Below are 15,753 nucleotides of genomic sequence, written 5' to 3' on the forward strand. Positions count from 1 at the left end.
GCAACCTCCGCCTCCTGGGTTCAGGCAATTCTCCTGCCTCAGCCTCCTGAGTAGCTGGGATTACAGGCACGTGTCACCATGCCCAGCTAATTTTTTGTATTTTTAGTAGAGACGGGGTTTCACCATGTTGACCAGGATGGTCTCGATCTCTTGACCTCGTGATCCACCCGCCTCGGCCTCCCAAGAGAACTCTTTATGGTCTGATCAGAGACTCCCTCTGCAGCTTTGTTGATAACTGAGTGCCTCTGCTTATGCTGTTCCTTCTGCCTGGAATGGCCTTTCTCCTTCCTTCATCTGGCAAAGTCTTAGCCATTCTCGAAGACAAAGCTCATGTCAGCCTCCCAGTTCCAGATTGTGTCAGACCAAACGACTTATTCTTTCCTTTGTGTACACTCAACTGTCTTTATAGTCATGTATGCACTTCTGTTTAGTTCAATGCATATTATAAGAGCCCTTATCCAAGAATCCAAGATTTGCACTTGGTACTGGGGGTACAGACATAAGAAAGATACGACAACTTCCCTAGGGGAGCATACGAACTAGGAAGGAAGGACAGGCATATAAATAGATAATTCAAATATTCTTTAGCAAGAGACAAAATAGTATGTGTTTTTAAATATATCTTTCCACTAAACTGTAAAATCCTACTGTGGGCACAATGGTTCACGCCTATAATCTAGCACTCTGGGAGGCTTCGGTGGAAGGATTGCTTGAGGCCAAGAGTTTAAGACCAGCCTGGGCAACATAACAAAACCTCTTATTTCTATTTAACTTAAAAAAAATCTGTAAACTCCTTAAAGTCAGCAATTCTGTGTATGTGTGTGTGTGTGAATGTTTGGATTCTTAGCACATTACCTAATATATAATAAATGTTCAGCAAATGCTTGTTGAATTAATGAGTAGATTATAAACATGGGAAGCATAGTCTTTTGTTTGTTTTGGGAGATGAGGTCTTGCTGTGTCACCCAGGCTGGACTCAAACTCCTGGGCTCAGGTGATCCTCCCCCCTAGCTGTCTGAGTAGCTGGGATTATAGCCACCATACCCAGCTCAAATTTTTTAAATGTGAAAACATTGTATTAAAACTTGAACAATTAAAATAAAAATCAAACTCACCATAAGTAGACTACCTCAGTTGGATGTTAGATGAGCATTCTCAAATGACCAGGAAAGATGCTATACTAATAAAACTGTATAAAGCCAATCATTCATCCTGGATTAGTGCCACCCCATAATAAACTGTATCCTATTTCAAGGTACAAAGGGTATGTATTTTGGGTTTGGGGAGAGTTGTTTTGTACTTTTCATCACATGGGATACTACTGAGCTAAAGTACTGAAGGTACTTTTAAAAAGGCTTTCAGCTACCTAAAAGAGTTACTCCTCCAATGATTCCAAGTTCACATGGCAATACATGTGGCCACTGTAAAGAATAACCTGAGAAATGTTCACAGACAGGAAGTGGATCTGTTTTTAAAGTTCCTCATTCTCACGCTAGCATATAAGAAATGTGGAAGCTCTGGTTGTTTTTGTGAATGAGTTCTCTTTCAAAATCTAATAGCGTATCAGTTTATTGAGGTAATTTGAGGAGAATCTATTTTACAAAATGCTAAGATGTCACAATTAGACAAAGCTATTGAGAAAAATAACTTATGGCACAGATGAGAGACATGTAAGATGTAATATGTTTGGATTATTCATATTTTGAGATTCTTTCTTTTATTTCAAGCTTGTAACTTACTAGGAAGATTTCAGTGATTTTTATGGGTTGGCGGGGCGGGTTTCATCTGTTGCTTTCAGAGTTGCCCAAACACTCCCAGTTTCTTCAGGGGAACAGAGCCATAATGTGGTGTTCCCTTTCTCCCTAAATAGCAGTCATCCAAAAGAAGCCCTTGTGCCCAGCAGGATAGCACTGATGGCCAAAGAGCATTTCTGGATATTTGAGTCTTAGGAGTTTGCCCTCACATCTCAGCTTTCAGACCCTGAATTAATTGTAAAGTATTTTGATATTGCATCAGGCAAATTTTGGAGGTGACTTATGTATCTCTTTAATACTTAGATTTTGACTTTGATTTCAGGGTGAATCTATGTGACTTTCAATGGCATAACAGTATTATTGGAACAGAAGCTCTAAATACTTGCCCATTATGGGTATTATATTTAATTAGCAGACAGTTTGTAGCTTTTTCCAGTACCTCTTTTAGATCATTTTGTCACCATATGAGGATGACTTGATTTAGTTGTAGCAACTGAAAAACTGAGATCTTGAATTAGACCCACCTGGCATCAAGTCCTACTTTTGCCACTTACTTGCAAACTGGGCAAAGTTATTCAGCATTTCTGAGCCTAAATTTCCTCAAGAAGAAAAAGGAGGGGGAAAAGGAGGAAGAGAAAGAGTAGAAGCACAAAGAGAAAGAGAAGACAAAGAAAAAGTATAGTACCAGTGTATGAAATTGTTGTGGGGATTAAATGAGATATATATATATATATATTTACATACACACACACACACTATATATATATATATATACACACACAAACACACATAGTGTATATATACACTATATAGTATAGATACACTATATATGTATACGATATATATATAGTAATTTACATAGTGCTTGACACACAAGAATCACTTAAATTATTTGAGTGATTGTTCACTCTTACAGTGATTTGATAAACTACATTTGAGCAGAGACTTGATTATTGCTATGAAAACATACCAACCTCTCTTGACAAAATTGTATCTATTCATTTTGTTAAATGAATGAATCAACAAACTATTATGGTTTTATTCTTAAAGAATGTGATCTCATTTGTGATGGTCCTAGGGTGGAAAAGAGCAATTTCTTCTTGGCATAGATGTTAGCTGAAAGAAGATCAGGAAAAATAAAGATCATATGTGAGAATGTGATAAAAGAAGAAAAAAGTCTTACATTCTTTTCATCTTGTTTTCCACCTCTGTTCCAGAGAAACCATTTACTGTTGAGGTCTCCCCTGGACCCCGGATTGCTGCTCGGATTGGAGACTCAGTCGTGTTGACATGTGGTGTCATGGGCTGTGAGTCACCATCTTTCTCCTGGAGAACCCAGATAGACAGTCCTCTGAGTGGGAAGGTGAAGAGTGAGGGGACCAATTCCACACTGACGCTGAGCCCTGTGAGTTTTGAGAACGAGCACTCTTACCTGTGCACAGTGACTTGTGGACGTAAGAAAGTGGAAAAGGGAGTCCAGGTGGAGCTCTACTGTAAGTGTTTTTCAGAATCGTTTACTTTTTTTTCAGTTTCATTGGAAGAAAAAGAATGCAAGTCTCTGATGTGCAATGAGATCCATGCTTAGAAAAGGAATTTAGCATTGTGAATTGTTCCCAAATGTGATTCAGAATGGTTTGATGCAACATAATTCACCTAAATCTTAAGTATATATCACATATGTACACAGCACCCACAATCCTTGGTTTGTGCCTTGTCAGTACTCTCTCAGTGTGCACTTGGACACACTCCATGCTGGAGGCAAGTGCAGTGGGGTCAGTGCCCATTCAGATGACTGGGTAGAGGTGACTGCTGTTCAGCTACTCTGATTGGGAATGAGTAGTTTTAAACTGTTTTAAGGCACTGTTTTAAGGGCATATTTGAAGAGCTGTCTGCAGGGTGGGAAAAAAAAATAAGGAAATAGGAAGCAGAAGAAAGCCAAATTCAAGATAAGAAGTTAGATTGGAGATGGGGATGGTCAATGGCAATGGATCAGCTGAAAAGCAGAATCAGGAAGCAGCACTAGATCTTATGTTGATTTATACCACATACATATACTACACTTTCTCCTACTCTTCTTGTTGTCTTAATAAACATTCTTTGCAACCTCAATTTTCAGGACTTGACGTTGATGGAGTTCCTCAGTCTATATTGAATGAGGAACAAAATATGCAAAGTGACCATAAAGTTATTTTTTTGAGAGGGTCACTCTGCCTTATTTTATTCAGTAGAAGTCAAGAGAACATATTAAAGAGATTTTCTACCAGAAACCCTGCCCAAACTTGTGTTACCCTTCAGGATTTTGTTCAGAATGAGTTAGAGTATACCTGTAAAGGGATTGGGGTCTCTCAAAAGAAGGATAAATTTTATTTGCGTTATCGTATTACCCAGAGTCCATGATCTGCTGAGATAGGCACATTCCCAGCAGAAATGAGAACCAGCCGTGGAGTCTTATTGCGACATAGAAATACATGAGCACGTATTGCTTTAACAACATTTTGCTTAAGGAAAAAAAAAAAGTTTAAGCATTATTCTTCCTCTTGATAGCTATTTTAGTCTCATTTTTATTGATTGGTACCATATTATAAAGAATATGGTTACTGCAGTTTTTTTCTTGATTATAAGTATTATCAGAAATATTTAAAACTTGCTGTCTAAAGTTGGTCATTAAAATTTAAACTAAATTGAGAGCTTCCCTGTTTGCCTTATTTGATACTGAGAGACCACACAGCTCTGTAAAATCAACGCTGGGCTCTGAAGTCAGAGAAATACGGATTCTCAGCCCATCTCAGTGACTTACTAGGTATAATGCATGATGAAAGTCTCTTAGCCTCTGTATGTTTCGGTATTCCTTGCTGTAAAGTAAGTTAAGTAATACCGATTTTGCATAGCTGTTTTGAAGACTGAAATAATGAATGTTAAAGGACTAGTTTATATTAAGTGTTCAGCGTAACATGGCAAATATTTAAAACATTTAAAATACATACTGACTAAATAAGATGGTAGAAGCTGATGTGTACTTAGAAAAGATCAAGCCATGGCACACAGCAAGATTGCATATTAAGAAGAAAAATAAGAAGTGAAAATTTATTACTCAATGACTGGATGTACTAAGTAGTTTTTGCTTCCAACATTATTCATATATAGTATCATAAATATGCCATTTATAAATACTGTGATGACTTATATATTGACAGTCATTCTATCCCAAGTGAATTAAAGTGGCTGTTTTGAGGACTTTACATTTAATAAAGGTTAGTTCAATTTTTCCTTGAATGTCGTGTATAAAAATCATTTTTGCTTGTGATTTGCAGCATTCCCTAGAGATCCAGAAATTGAGATGAGTGGTCTCCTCGTGAGTGGGAGCCCTGTCACTGTAAGCTGCAAGATTCCTGGTGTGTACCCCATTGACCGGTTGGAGATTGAATTACTTAAGGGGGAAACTATTCTGAAGAATAAGGAGTTTTTGGAGGATATGGATATGAAATCCCTAGAGACAAAAAGTTTGGAAATGACCTTCGTCCCCACCATTGAAGATAATGGAAAAGTTCTTGTTTGTCAAGCTAAGTTACATGTCAAAGAAATGGAATTCGAACCCAAACAAAGGCAGACTACACAGACACTTTATGTCAATGGTAAGTTTATATATGTGATATCTACAGTTTAATATCTGTCTCTTTATCATGTTTTCCAGGCAATAGGTAGCATAATGTTAATTGTTAAAACCTCTGTGAAGAAAAAAACCATAACTGAAAAGAAATTGCAAAATAATTATGATTGTAACAAATCACCCTCCCTAAACTTAAAATGGTATCTATTTACTGGCTTATGATTCTTTGAGTTGGCAATTTGGGAGGGGGCCAGCTAGGCAGTTATTCTGCTCAATACAGTATTAGCTAGCTCACTCATGCATTTTCAGTAAGGTTAGCAAGGCTGACTGGTTTCAGATGACTTCTCTCACATGTCTGGAGTCATATCTGGGTGGGATGACTTGGCCTCTCTTTCTTTACGTGATGTCACCCTCACAGTAGCCTAGATTTACTCACCAGAGCTCAGTGTTTCAAGAAGGTATAAATGAAAGCAGCCTCTTCAAGGACTGGGTTTGGAAGTTCTACAGTGTTACTTCTTCTTCCACATTCTATTAGTCAAAGTGAGTCATGAGCCCAGCCTAGAGATTAAAGCGTGGAAAAATAGATCACAGTTTTTCACAGGAAATTCATAGTCATGTTGACTCGACCATAAATGACAGTACACACTATATTGACCATCACCATTCTTTGGTTGCGAGGGAGTGCCTACTGAACTTATTTCCATTAGAAAACACCATGACATGTCCATGTTCTACTCTGTCATTTGGTGTCAGCTAAAGTAAATGAGGATCAAAACCTCTTGTGGTAAATATCAAGGTTTATAAACTGTTTGAGTCTGCTGAACCCATAGCCCAATTTTGCAACATTATTAAAACTCTTGGGAACTCAGGGAATAAGGGGTCAAGCTAACAAGTCTCTCTGCCTTTTCAGTTGCCCCCAGAAACACAGCTATCTCGGTCAGGCCTTCCTCCATCCTAGAGGAAGGCAGTTCTGTGAACATGACGTGCTCGAGCCACGGGCTCCCTTCCCCAAAAATCCTGTGGAGCCGGCAGCTACCTAACGGGGAGCTACAGTCTCTTTCTGAGAATGCAACTCTCACCTTAATTTCTACAAAAACAGAAGATTCTGGGGTTTATGTGTGTGAAGGAATTAACCAAGCTGGAAGAAGCAGAGAAGAAGTAGAATTAATTATCCAAGGTGAGTAGAGTGTGTGTAATGAGTTATCCTTGCTAGTAAGTTTTTTTGGTGATGTTACTGATTATGAGTAAAGGCTTCTTTGAAAAAAAATTTTTTACTACAAAAGTGTGTTGAGGGCTTTGAAGAGTTTATGATGTTTCCAAAGTGTGGAGAAATCTCCTGAAATTGTCCTTTCTCTTGAATTGTTATAAGTTTCTTATCCTGGGATTCTTTTAAACTCAAGTGAAATGCGAGACTTCAGGGCCTGTGTAAGAAGTTCCTCTTACACTTAGGAGGCAATGGGTATGGTGTTGAAATAAAAATAGAAAGAGGAACATCTGGATTTGGAATTATGTAGGATTAAAGTCACCATATCTAGCTAAATTGAACTCTGAGTGGCAATCTCACAAGAAGGTCAGTAGAATTTGCTTAGAAGCCTAAGCTGGCACTTAAACCTTTTGCAAATTCTGAGATTATGAGTAGCAGTGACTCTGCCCTCTGGTTCATCAGCCTGACAGCATGGAACCACTAAAGTATATTAAGTTAACAGATCTAGACCCCTTCTCTTCAGGATGCAGACCCAAGATTGAGAACAAGACAATTTCTAGTTTGCAGGTTTAAGCCATCTGCAGTTATGAGCAAAATCATCAAGTGATCAATTTGGATTTCCTGCATCCCTTCCCTTTTGGGTATCAGGATTCTTTTCTTTGCCAGGGCTGTCATTTCCTCTCTTACTCCTTGGTATTATTCCCACTAAAGTATTAGTGACTTTCTTATTATCTCAATTCAATAAGATTTGATTTGTATTTTAGAAGAAGAATCTTGGAAAGGCAATGCACAACCTTAAAAAAAAAACAGACAAACAAACAAAAAGCACCTTTTAGATGGTTTTCATGACCTTGGATGGGGAAAGAATTTCAAATCAACTTATAAAATAGAAGACCTTAATAAGGATTAAAAATTGGTGATATGGTACCTCCCTCCACAGGTTGTTGCATTAATAGAGATGTTATATGTCAAGTACTTAGCCCAGTGCCTGGAACTTAATAAATGCTGGTAGTGTTGTTAAAGTTAGTGAAAATGCCACATCTGTACAGCTTAACTTCTTGATTGAAGGATCAAACTCAAAACTCAGAAACCTGTAAACGCCTTTGTACTTCAATGAAATTTTTGCAAAACAGTATTAAGAAAAATTAGTTTTCTGTTTAACATTTGAATGCTATAGCTCTTTATTAAACACTGTATTCATCTGTTTTCACACTGCTATCAAGATGTTACTTGAGATTGGGTAATTCATAAATAAAAGAGGTTTAATTGACTCACAGTTCCACATAGCTAGGAAGACCTCACAAAATGTGCAATCATGGCAGAGGTGAAAGGGAAGCAAGGCATGTCTTAACATGGTGGCAGGCAAGAGAGAGTGAAGAATTGTCACCCTTTAAAACCAAAAGTTCTCATGAAAACTCATTCACCATCACAAGAACGGCATGGGGAAAACAGCCCCCATGATTCAATCACCTCCTGCCAGGTTCCTCCCTCCACACCTGTGGATTACAATTCAAGTTGAGATCTGGATAGGGACACAGAGCCAAACCATATCAGACACCTACTCTTTGTGCTAGGCTGGGTAAATACTTATATTAAGGAACATGAAAGGAGTATGATCATTTCCAGCAATCCAGCAATGCTTGACTTCTTTATTTGCCCTTCTGAACATTTAGTGCAAACTCTAAGCATGATTAGCTCCGTGGTAGCTGTTGTTGATGTTATTAAATTAACATGGAATTGGCTTATGCTTCACTCAATCCGAGATGCCTTTTAAATTCTCTTTACAGGTACTCCGAAAGACATAAAACTTATAGCTTTTCCTTCTGAGAGTGTCAAAGAAGGAGACACTGTTATCATCTCTTGTACATGTGGAAATGTTCCAGAAACATGGATAATCCTGAAGAAAAAAGCAGAGACAGGAGACAAAGTACTAAAATCTATAGATGGTGCTTATACCATCCGAAAGGCCCAGTTGGAGGATGCGGGAGTGTACGAATGTGAATCTAAAAACAAAGTTGGCTCACAATTAAGAAGTTTAACACTTGATGTTCAAGGTGAGTTTGTTTGGTGTTTTTGTTTTTTGTTTTTGTTTTCTTGGTAATAGTTCAGAGGTTCCATGGATTACTAAGAGTTTCCAGTATTTTATGAATGAGTGGGCAAAATGGAGCTGTGGTTTATTTCTTAGTGGTTCTTGAAATAATCAAGCACAGCTGCTTTATCCTATAAAGTTTAGCCAGGAAGTTGACATTAATCATCGGTGAGTGAGGAATTCTTGTTTGCTTTTTTCAGTTTACAATTCATCATTTGTCTCTGAGGTCTTGCAGTTGTTAAATGTTTAACCAGATATTCAAAGCTTTTCCCTGGGGGTTATAAGGAAACTGAAGAAGTAGGATTGGCACACTGAAAAAGAAGGGTTCTATCCAGACTCTCTTCCTTCCTATCAGAAGGAAACACTATTTGCTGAACATGGTGTAACTGCAATTTTCTGGACTGACTCTTTCCAGGATAATAATTGGGAATAGTAAACTTGATCCTGAACAACATAAAAAAATCTCTAGACTATAGAAAAGCCCCATTAAAACTCCAAGCCCCTTGCCATCCTACACTATTCTGATGGACAGAGAAAGAGAGGAGCAATATCCTCATTGGAGAAACTTTAGGGGCCCCTTAATCTCCCAAGCCCTCTTGTGAATGCACAGTAGGTAGGATCTACTGATCTTATTGGTGTAAGCAGAATACGTCAGCGTTGGCTGATCATTCTCACAGCCCTTGCTCACCAATTAGCTGCTATTGTGTAATGGAAGCCATATTTGGCCGTGGAGTGCAAACAGGACTGCATACAAATGCCAAGTCTTAAGAGGTTTGGCGCTTGGCTATCGGAGTTAGCAACCACTTGTCAATGCAGAGAAAATTTGAATCTAGGTCAGAAACAGGTAAAATTTGTGTTCCTCTGACCAAATTTCTCAAAATGGCAAGCCTTACCGTATATATGTTTTCCACATTCCCAGTACCTCCTTGAAACATGACAATATCTCTACACCCATCTAGAAATGTTAAAGAAGGGGAAAACATCTCGATTATATGTAAAATTTTTAGTCATCCACCTACAGTGATTATCCTGAAATGAGTTGATCTAGCCATGAAGTTACTATGTGTTCAAAGAAGGGAACATTTATTTTGTATCATGTCATTCAAAATGATACCGAGGTATATGTAATCAGTGCTTCCAGTGAGGTTGGAGATTATTCTAGACAGATTGCAATCTCAGTTATGAGTAGGCTGAAATTTATTCATCCCTATTTTCTTTAATCCTTAATGCCTCTAGGCCACGTTTAGTTAAGCATAGCCCAGGAAATTGGTCTGATAATATTTCTCTAATTCTGTTATCGTTTAAAGACACATCAAACGTGCTTCTCTATTCTTTAACTCTGTCTCACACACATTGCTTTATTTTCTAATTGCTTTATTAGCCACTTACATAGTTGCTGCTTTTTACTCATTATTTAAATGAACAATCAACGAATACGAGCCACTCAGCTAGAAACTCATGCCCCCAAACTGAATATAGTTTAAAATAGCTAAATTTTAATGAAGACCAAAAAATGGACATTTTTCTGGGTATTTTGAAGTACTCTTGTTTTGTATTTAGCTGAATTTTTTATTTGTTTCATTTTGTCTTGGCTTGAATGTAGTCCATTAATAGAAATCACCAGGAGTTTTCAAAGATATTCAGTGTTTATACAATTAATAGAAAATTGCATTTGAAGGTTACCCTGGCAACTTCCTTGGCAGCAAGTTTGTGTTTTTCTGCAGATGCCTGCGGGGAAGACCTAAAGGCATAAGATGATGTATATTACATCGAAAAGAGAGCAATAGAAATAGAAATGCTATTTCTCAGCATGTCATCAATATTGATGCCTAACCATAAACACGTTGATGGACATCCTGTTAAAATATTACCCTTATACTTTGACTAGCTCAGTTCTAGTAAAGGAAAGTCAAAAAGCGAGGCAATTATCATTATGCTTAGGGTGAACTGTTTTTCTTCAATAATTTGAAAAAATGACTTCACATCATTCGATGCTAGTGATTCTTTTTACTTGGTTGACCTCCAGTGATTAGAAAGCTCTGGAATGAATGTAGTAATCAGCAAAGTCAGATTTCTAGTTTCTGCCAGGACTCAGACAACGTGTATGCCATTTGGTGAAACTTAATACTTGAGTGGTCCCAGGCTGCTGTGCAAACAGAGTATAAACAGAAATCAGTCTTCAGTAAATGACACACTATCTTCTTCAGATGTTCTTATAAAGTTAAGATGTTAAATGGTATAGCAGCTGTCAGATGAGTTTTTTAGCAGATTAGAAAGGATACTAATTTTAAAGTTTTTGTATACTGTTACCTACTGTACTCCATTTACAACTAAATGGCAAAATGGCAAAACGTAGAGAGGAAAAAATGTTATTAGCGTTTAAAAAATATTTTTGGGGGACCAGCTAGGCCAAGCAGTGAGTCAGGTGCTGGCTGTTGAGTGATGGACCAAAAAGAAAATAGATATACATGTCTTGACGTAATTTACAGCCTAGGGGAGGAAACTAAACTTAATAGATAATTATATGGATAAATGTTTAATTAAAAGCTGTGATGAGGGGTCTGAAGGGAAAATTAGTGTGTTTTGAGACTATGTTGAGGTTTGTAATTTAGAATGAGGGAGATGTATATCAGAGAATGCCTTTGAGTAAGAAATATTTAAACTGTAACATAATACTGTCCAAAGAACTCCAGTTTACCAAAAGCTGATATAAATGCCGAAGAGGAAAAACATTAATATGCCCTATTTCTGACAAACAAAACATAGAAACTTTTCTATATCTCTGAAAAGGCCATTGGCAAGATTTTGTTTTTCTCTTACTATCTTATTTGTGGAATTTAGCTATAATAGTCACACCCTGAATGTTATAAGGGTTTTCTTAGAGAACTCGTTAGTCATTTCGATTTATGGTCATCAGAGTCTCAGTTCTTTAGTAGGTACTTTTATTTCCCAAAGCAAGTGCCTCTCTCCAATAACTGTTCTTGTTAAAAGAGTGCTAAAAGCTTTTGTGCCTTCCCTTCCATTTTACAACTGAACTGAATCTATTTGAATCCAAGTTTGTGGAAGCCAACAACTATCATCTTGAGATCCATCATGGCCATAGCAACCACCAGCTGGTTAATTGGATAATTCAGAGAAATATGCATCCTGAGTCCTGATGGTCCTTGTCACTGCTTTGATTCCCTTCTCTTTGGAGAAACAGTTGTATTGTTATAATAAACATGTAACTGTTATTATTAAATGCTATCTTTTTATACTAGAAATTAATTGCATCTATTTTGTTATTTTCCAGGAAAAGAAGACAACAAAGACTATTTTTCTCCTGAGCTTCTCATGCTCTATTGTGCATCCTCCTTAATAATACCTGTCATTGGAATGATAATTTACTTTGCAAGAAGAGCCAACATGAAAGGGTCATATAGTCTTGTAGAAGCACAGAAATCAAAAGTGTAGCTAATGTTTGATATGTTCAGTGGGAGACATCATTTATCTGTGCACATCCTTGATACTACTCATCATTCCATGAGAAAAGCAATGAGCTGAGAAGTCAGACTTCCCTGAATGTATTATACTTGGAAAGAAATGCCCACCTGTGCCCCTGGCTGTGAGCAAAAAGTCAAAGAAAAACTTGCTGCCTGAAAAGTAGTAACTGCCATCAAGATGAGAGAGCTGGAAGAGTTCCTTGATCTGTATATACAATAACATAATTTGTACATATGTGAAATAAAATTATGCCATAGCAAGATTGCTTAAAATAGAAACATTCTATATTTAGACAGTTAAAATAGCTAGTGTTGCTTGGACTATTATAATTTAATGCATTTTAGGAAAATTTCACATTAATATTGACTGACAGCTGACCTTTGTTATCTTTCTTCTATTTTATTTCCTTTAAAAAAATTTTATTCCTATAAAGTTCATTGACAATAATTTCAGGTTTTGTAAAGATGCCGGGTTTTATATTTTTTATAGACAAATAATAAGTAAGAAGAGCACTGGGTTGACTTTCAGGTACTAAATACCTCAACCTGTGGTATAATGGTTGATTGGGTTTCTCTGTATGGTACTGGCAAGGTACGGAGATGTTTTACAATGTTCGTTCTTCAGTCTCTTGTGCAACTTTCTCAATGTGGTCTAAAAATGCAACTTCTTCTGATTTTCTTTTGTAAATGTTTAGATTCTTTGTATAGTAAAGTGATAATTTCTGGAATTAGAATGGTTGTATGTTTATTTATTATAAACTGCCTCCTTTAGTCACATTGCAGCTCTTTCTGAAATGCCAAGTTATAAGACTAAAATATTCAAACTTTGGAAATAATACAGATGCTCAAAATGTGACCCTCAGGTTACTTTTATTAAAATTACTGTAGGAACTTGATAAAAAAGTTAGATTTCTTTGTGCCATACTAAGATATTGAATAGAAATATCTGGTTTTAGGTCCTTGAAATCTGTAATTTTTAATTTAAAAAAATACACAGAGATTAAATGCAGATGAACATGCACATGCTAATGGGTAGCAAATGAATACCTATGTACAGAACAATAAGAGCAAGAGATACCATAACTATTCTTCAGGGCCTTTTATATGACACATACTGATGGCAATGCTCTTCCTTCACTGAGCAGTAACCCATAAATATTCTCAATTATACACTGATCATTTCCATGCTTCCTCTGGATGTTTTATACCCGTCTATGTACTCCTAAGTAGTACATTACTTGGTTTTGCCAGATTTTGCATTTTGTATAAATACAATCCAATTATATATTTGCCTGGTAACTTTATTCTTTCACTCAAAGTTGTGTTTTCTAACAATACATTCATGTTGTTGTGTAGATATAGGTCATTCATTTTTCTCCACTTGGAATGGAATTTTTTAAACTTTTAAGTTAAGGGTTACGAGTGCAGGTTTGTTACATGGGTAAACTTGTATCATGGGATTTGTTATACAGATTATTTCATCACCCAAGTATGAAGCCTAGTGCCCACTAGTTGATTTTCTTGATCCTCTCCCTCCTCCCACCCTCCACCCTCCTAAAGGCTCCAGTGTGTGAATTCCCCTCCATGTGTACATGTGTTCTCATCATTTAGCTTCCACTTATGAGTGACAACATGTGGTATTTGGTTTTCTGTTCCTGTGTTAGTTTGCCAAGGATAATGGCCTCCAGCTTCATCCATGTCTCTGCAAAGATGATCTGATTCTTTTTTATAGCTGTATAGTTGGAATGGATTTTTTTTTATACAATGCAATGTGGGCATACAATTTCATCTTTTTTAGATGATGAAACAATTGTCCGTATATCATTTATTGAAAAACTCATTATACATATATGAAAAAAATATATATTTATATTCATAAATTCATATATATTCTTTTTTACAAATGTGTCTTGATTATTCTAGTTTTTGTACTTCCACACAAATTTTAAAGTCATTTTGTTAAGATATGGAACAAAAAATTAGGATTTTTAACTAAAATTATGTTGAATATATAGATCACTTTGAATAGAACTGGTATTTTTAAAGCATTGAGTCTTCTGATCCATATATATAAAGATACATAAAGATAGAAATTATTTATCAAATGCACATTTAGCAAATGTTTTCTTTCAATAATTGCAGTGGCTTGCATTTTCATTTCTCTTAACAGTGGCTTTGCATATCCCAAGGCAACAAAGATGTTCTCATTCATTTTTTTCTAGAAGCATCGTACTTTTGGTTTTAAATTTATGTCTATGACCCAATTCAAATTAATTTTGTGTATGATATGAGGCCATGGTGAAAGCTCATTTTTGCATATGCGTATTCAACCATTATAGCACAATTTGTTGAATGGACTTTTTCTCTCATCGAATTACCTTGATATTTTTGCAAAGAATCAACTGGCCATATTTGTGTCAGGCTATTTCTGAACTTTCTTTTGTGTTCCATAGATTGATATATCTCTTCATACACAATATGACACTCTAATGATTACCGTAGCTTTATTATAAGCCTTGAAATCAGTGTGAGATCTCCAATTTTAAACTTCTTCAAAAAGTTTTGGCTAGATTAGATCCTTTGCCTTTCCATATGAATTTTAGAATCTGCTTGTCAATTTCTGTAAAAAATTCTGCAAGTATTTTGATTAGGGTTCATTGAATCTATACAATAACTTGGGAAATTATCATCTTAATAATATTGAGTCTTCCAACACATGTATGTATAACTTCATCTTTTTAGGTATTCTTTAGTTTTTTTCACTAATGTTTTATTTTCAGCGTGCAAGTCTTATACATTCTTAGCGAAATTTATCTTTAAGTATATTACAGTTTTTTGATGTGATTATAAATCATATTGGTTTTTAAATTTCCATTTCCAGTTGTTTGTTCCTAATATATAAATATACAATCAATTTTGTATACTGACTGGGTATTCTTCAACCTTGCTAAACTCCTTACTTCAGCTCTAGTAGGTTTTTCTGTAGATTCTTTAAGATATTCTGCATAGATAATCATATCTTCTAAGAATACAGATAGTTTTACTTCTTTCTTTTCAACTTATACTCTTTGTTACCTTTATTTATTGCACTGGATAGAACTTCCAATAATATGTTGAATAAAAGCAGATAAAACAGATATTCGTGCTTTAGTCCTAATCTTAGGAAGAAAGGCATTAGGTCATTTACATGTATGATGTAAACGTTATGATGTAAAATGTCTTTTAATTATGATGTTAACTGTGAAATATCTTAGATGCTATATCAGGTTGAAAGTTCCCTTCTATTCTTTGTTGTTGAGAGATTTTATCATAAATAGATACTGAATTTTGTCAAGTACTTTGTATACATCTATCGAGATGATCACGTTTCTTTTTGTGTCTGTTAATATGGAAAACGGCATTAATTGTTAAATATTAAATGAACTTTTTTTCATTACTGAGGTTAGCTCATTTGGTCATGGTGTATTATTCATTTTATACATTGTTGGATTGAATTTGATAAAATTTTGTTAAGAATTGTTGGGCCTGTGTTAATGAAGAAAGTTGATCTGCAGTTTTCTTGTTATATCTTTTGTCTAGTTTTGGTATCAGTAATGGTAGCCTCATAGAATGAGTTG

The 15,753-nt window shown here is 35.9% G+C and overlaps 1 protein-coding gene across 2 annotated transcripts in view; it reads left to right on the forward strand.

The window, feature by feature from the left end:
* The window catches only part of VCAM1 (vascular cell adhesion molecule 1), a 21,024-nt gene extending 8,032 nt beyond the window's left edge, over positions 1-12,992 (forward strand). For both annotated transcript variants that reach the window (XM_017547611.2, XM_037745402.1), the window contains 5 exons: positions 2,972-3,247; positions 5,066-5,386; positions 6,272-6,538; positions 8,353-8,619; positions 11,947-12,992. In XM_017547611.2, coding sequence (XP_017403100.1) covers positions 2,972-3,247; positions 5,066-5,386; positions 6,272-6,538; positions 8,353-8,619; positions 11,947-12,107 — 1,292 coding nt within the window. In that variant the 3' untranslated portion in view covers positions 12,108-12,992. The remainder of the gene's footprint in view (positions 1-2,971; positions 3,248-5,065; positions 5,387-6,271; positions 6,539-8,352; positions 8,620-11,946) is intronic.
* The last annotated feature ends 2,761 nt before the right edge of the window (positions 12,993-15,753 follow it).

The sequence above is a fragment of the Cebus imitator genome, unplaced genomic scaffold, assembly GCF_001604975.1.
Source record: "Cebus imitator isolate Cc_AM_T3 unplaced genomic scaffold, Cebus_imitator-1.0 Scaffold199, whole genome shotgun sequence".
NCBI classification, from domain to species: domain Eukaryota; kingdom Metazoa; phylum Chordata; class Mammalia; order Primates; family Cebidae; genus Cebus; species Cebus imitator.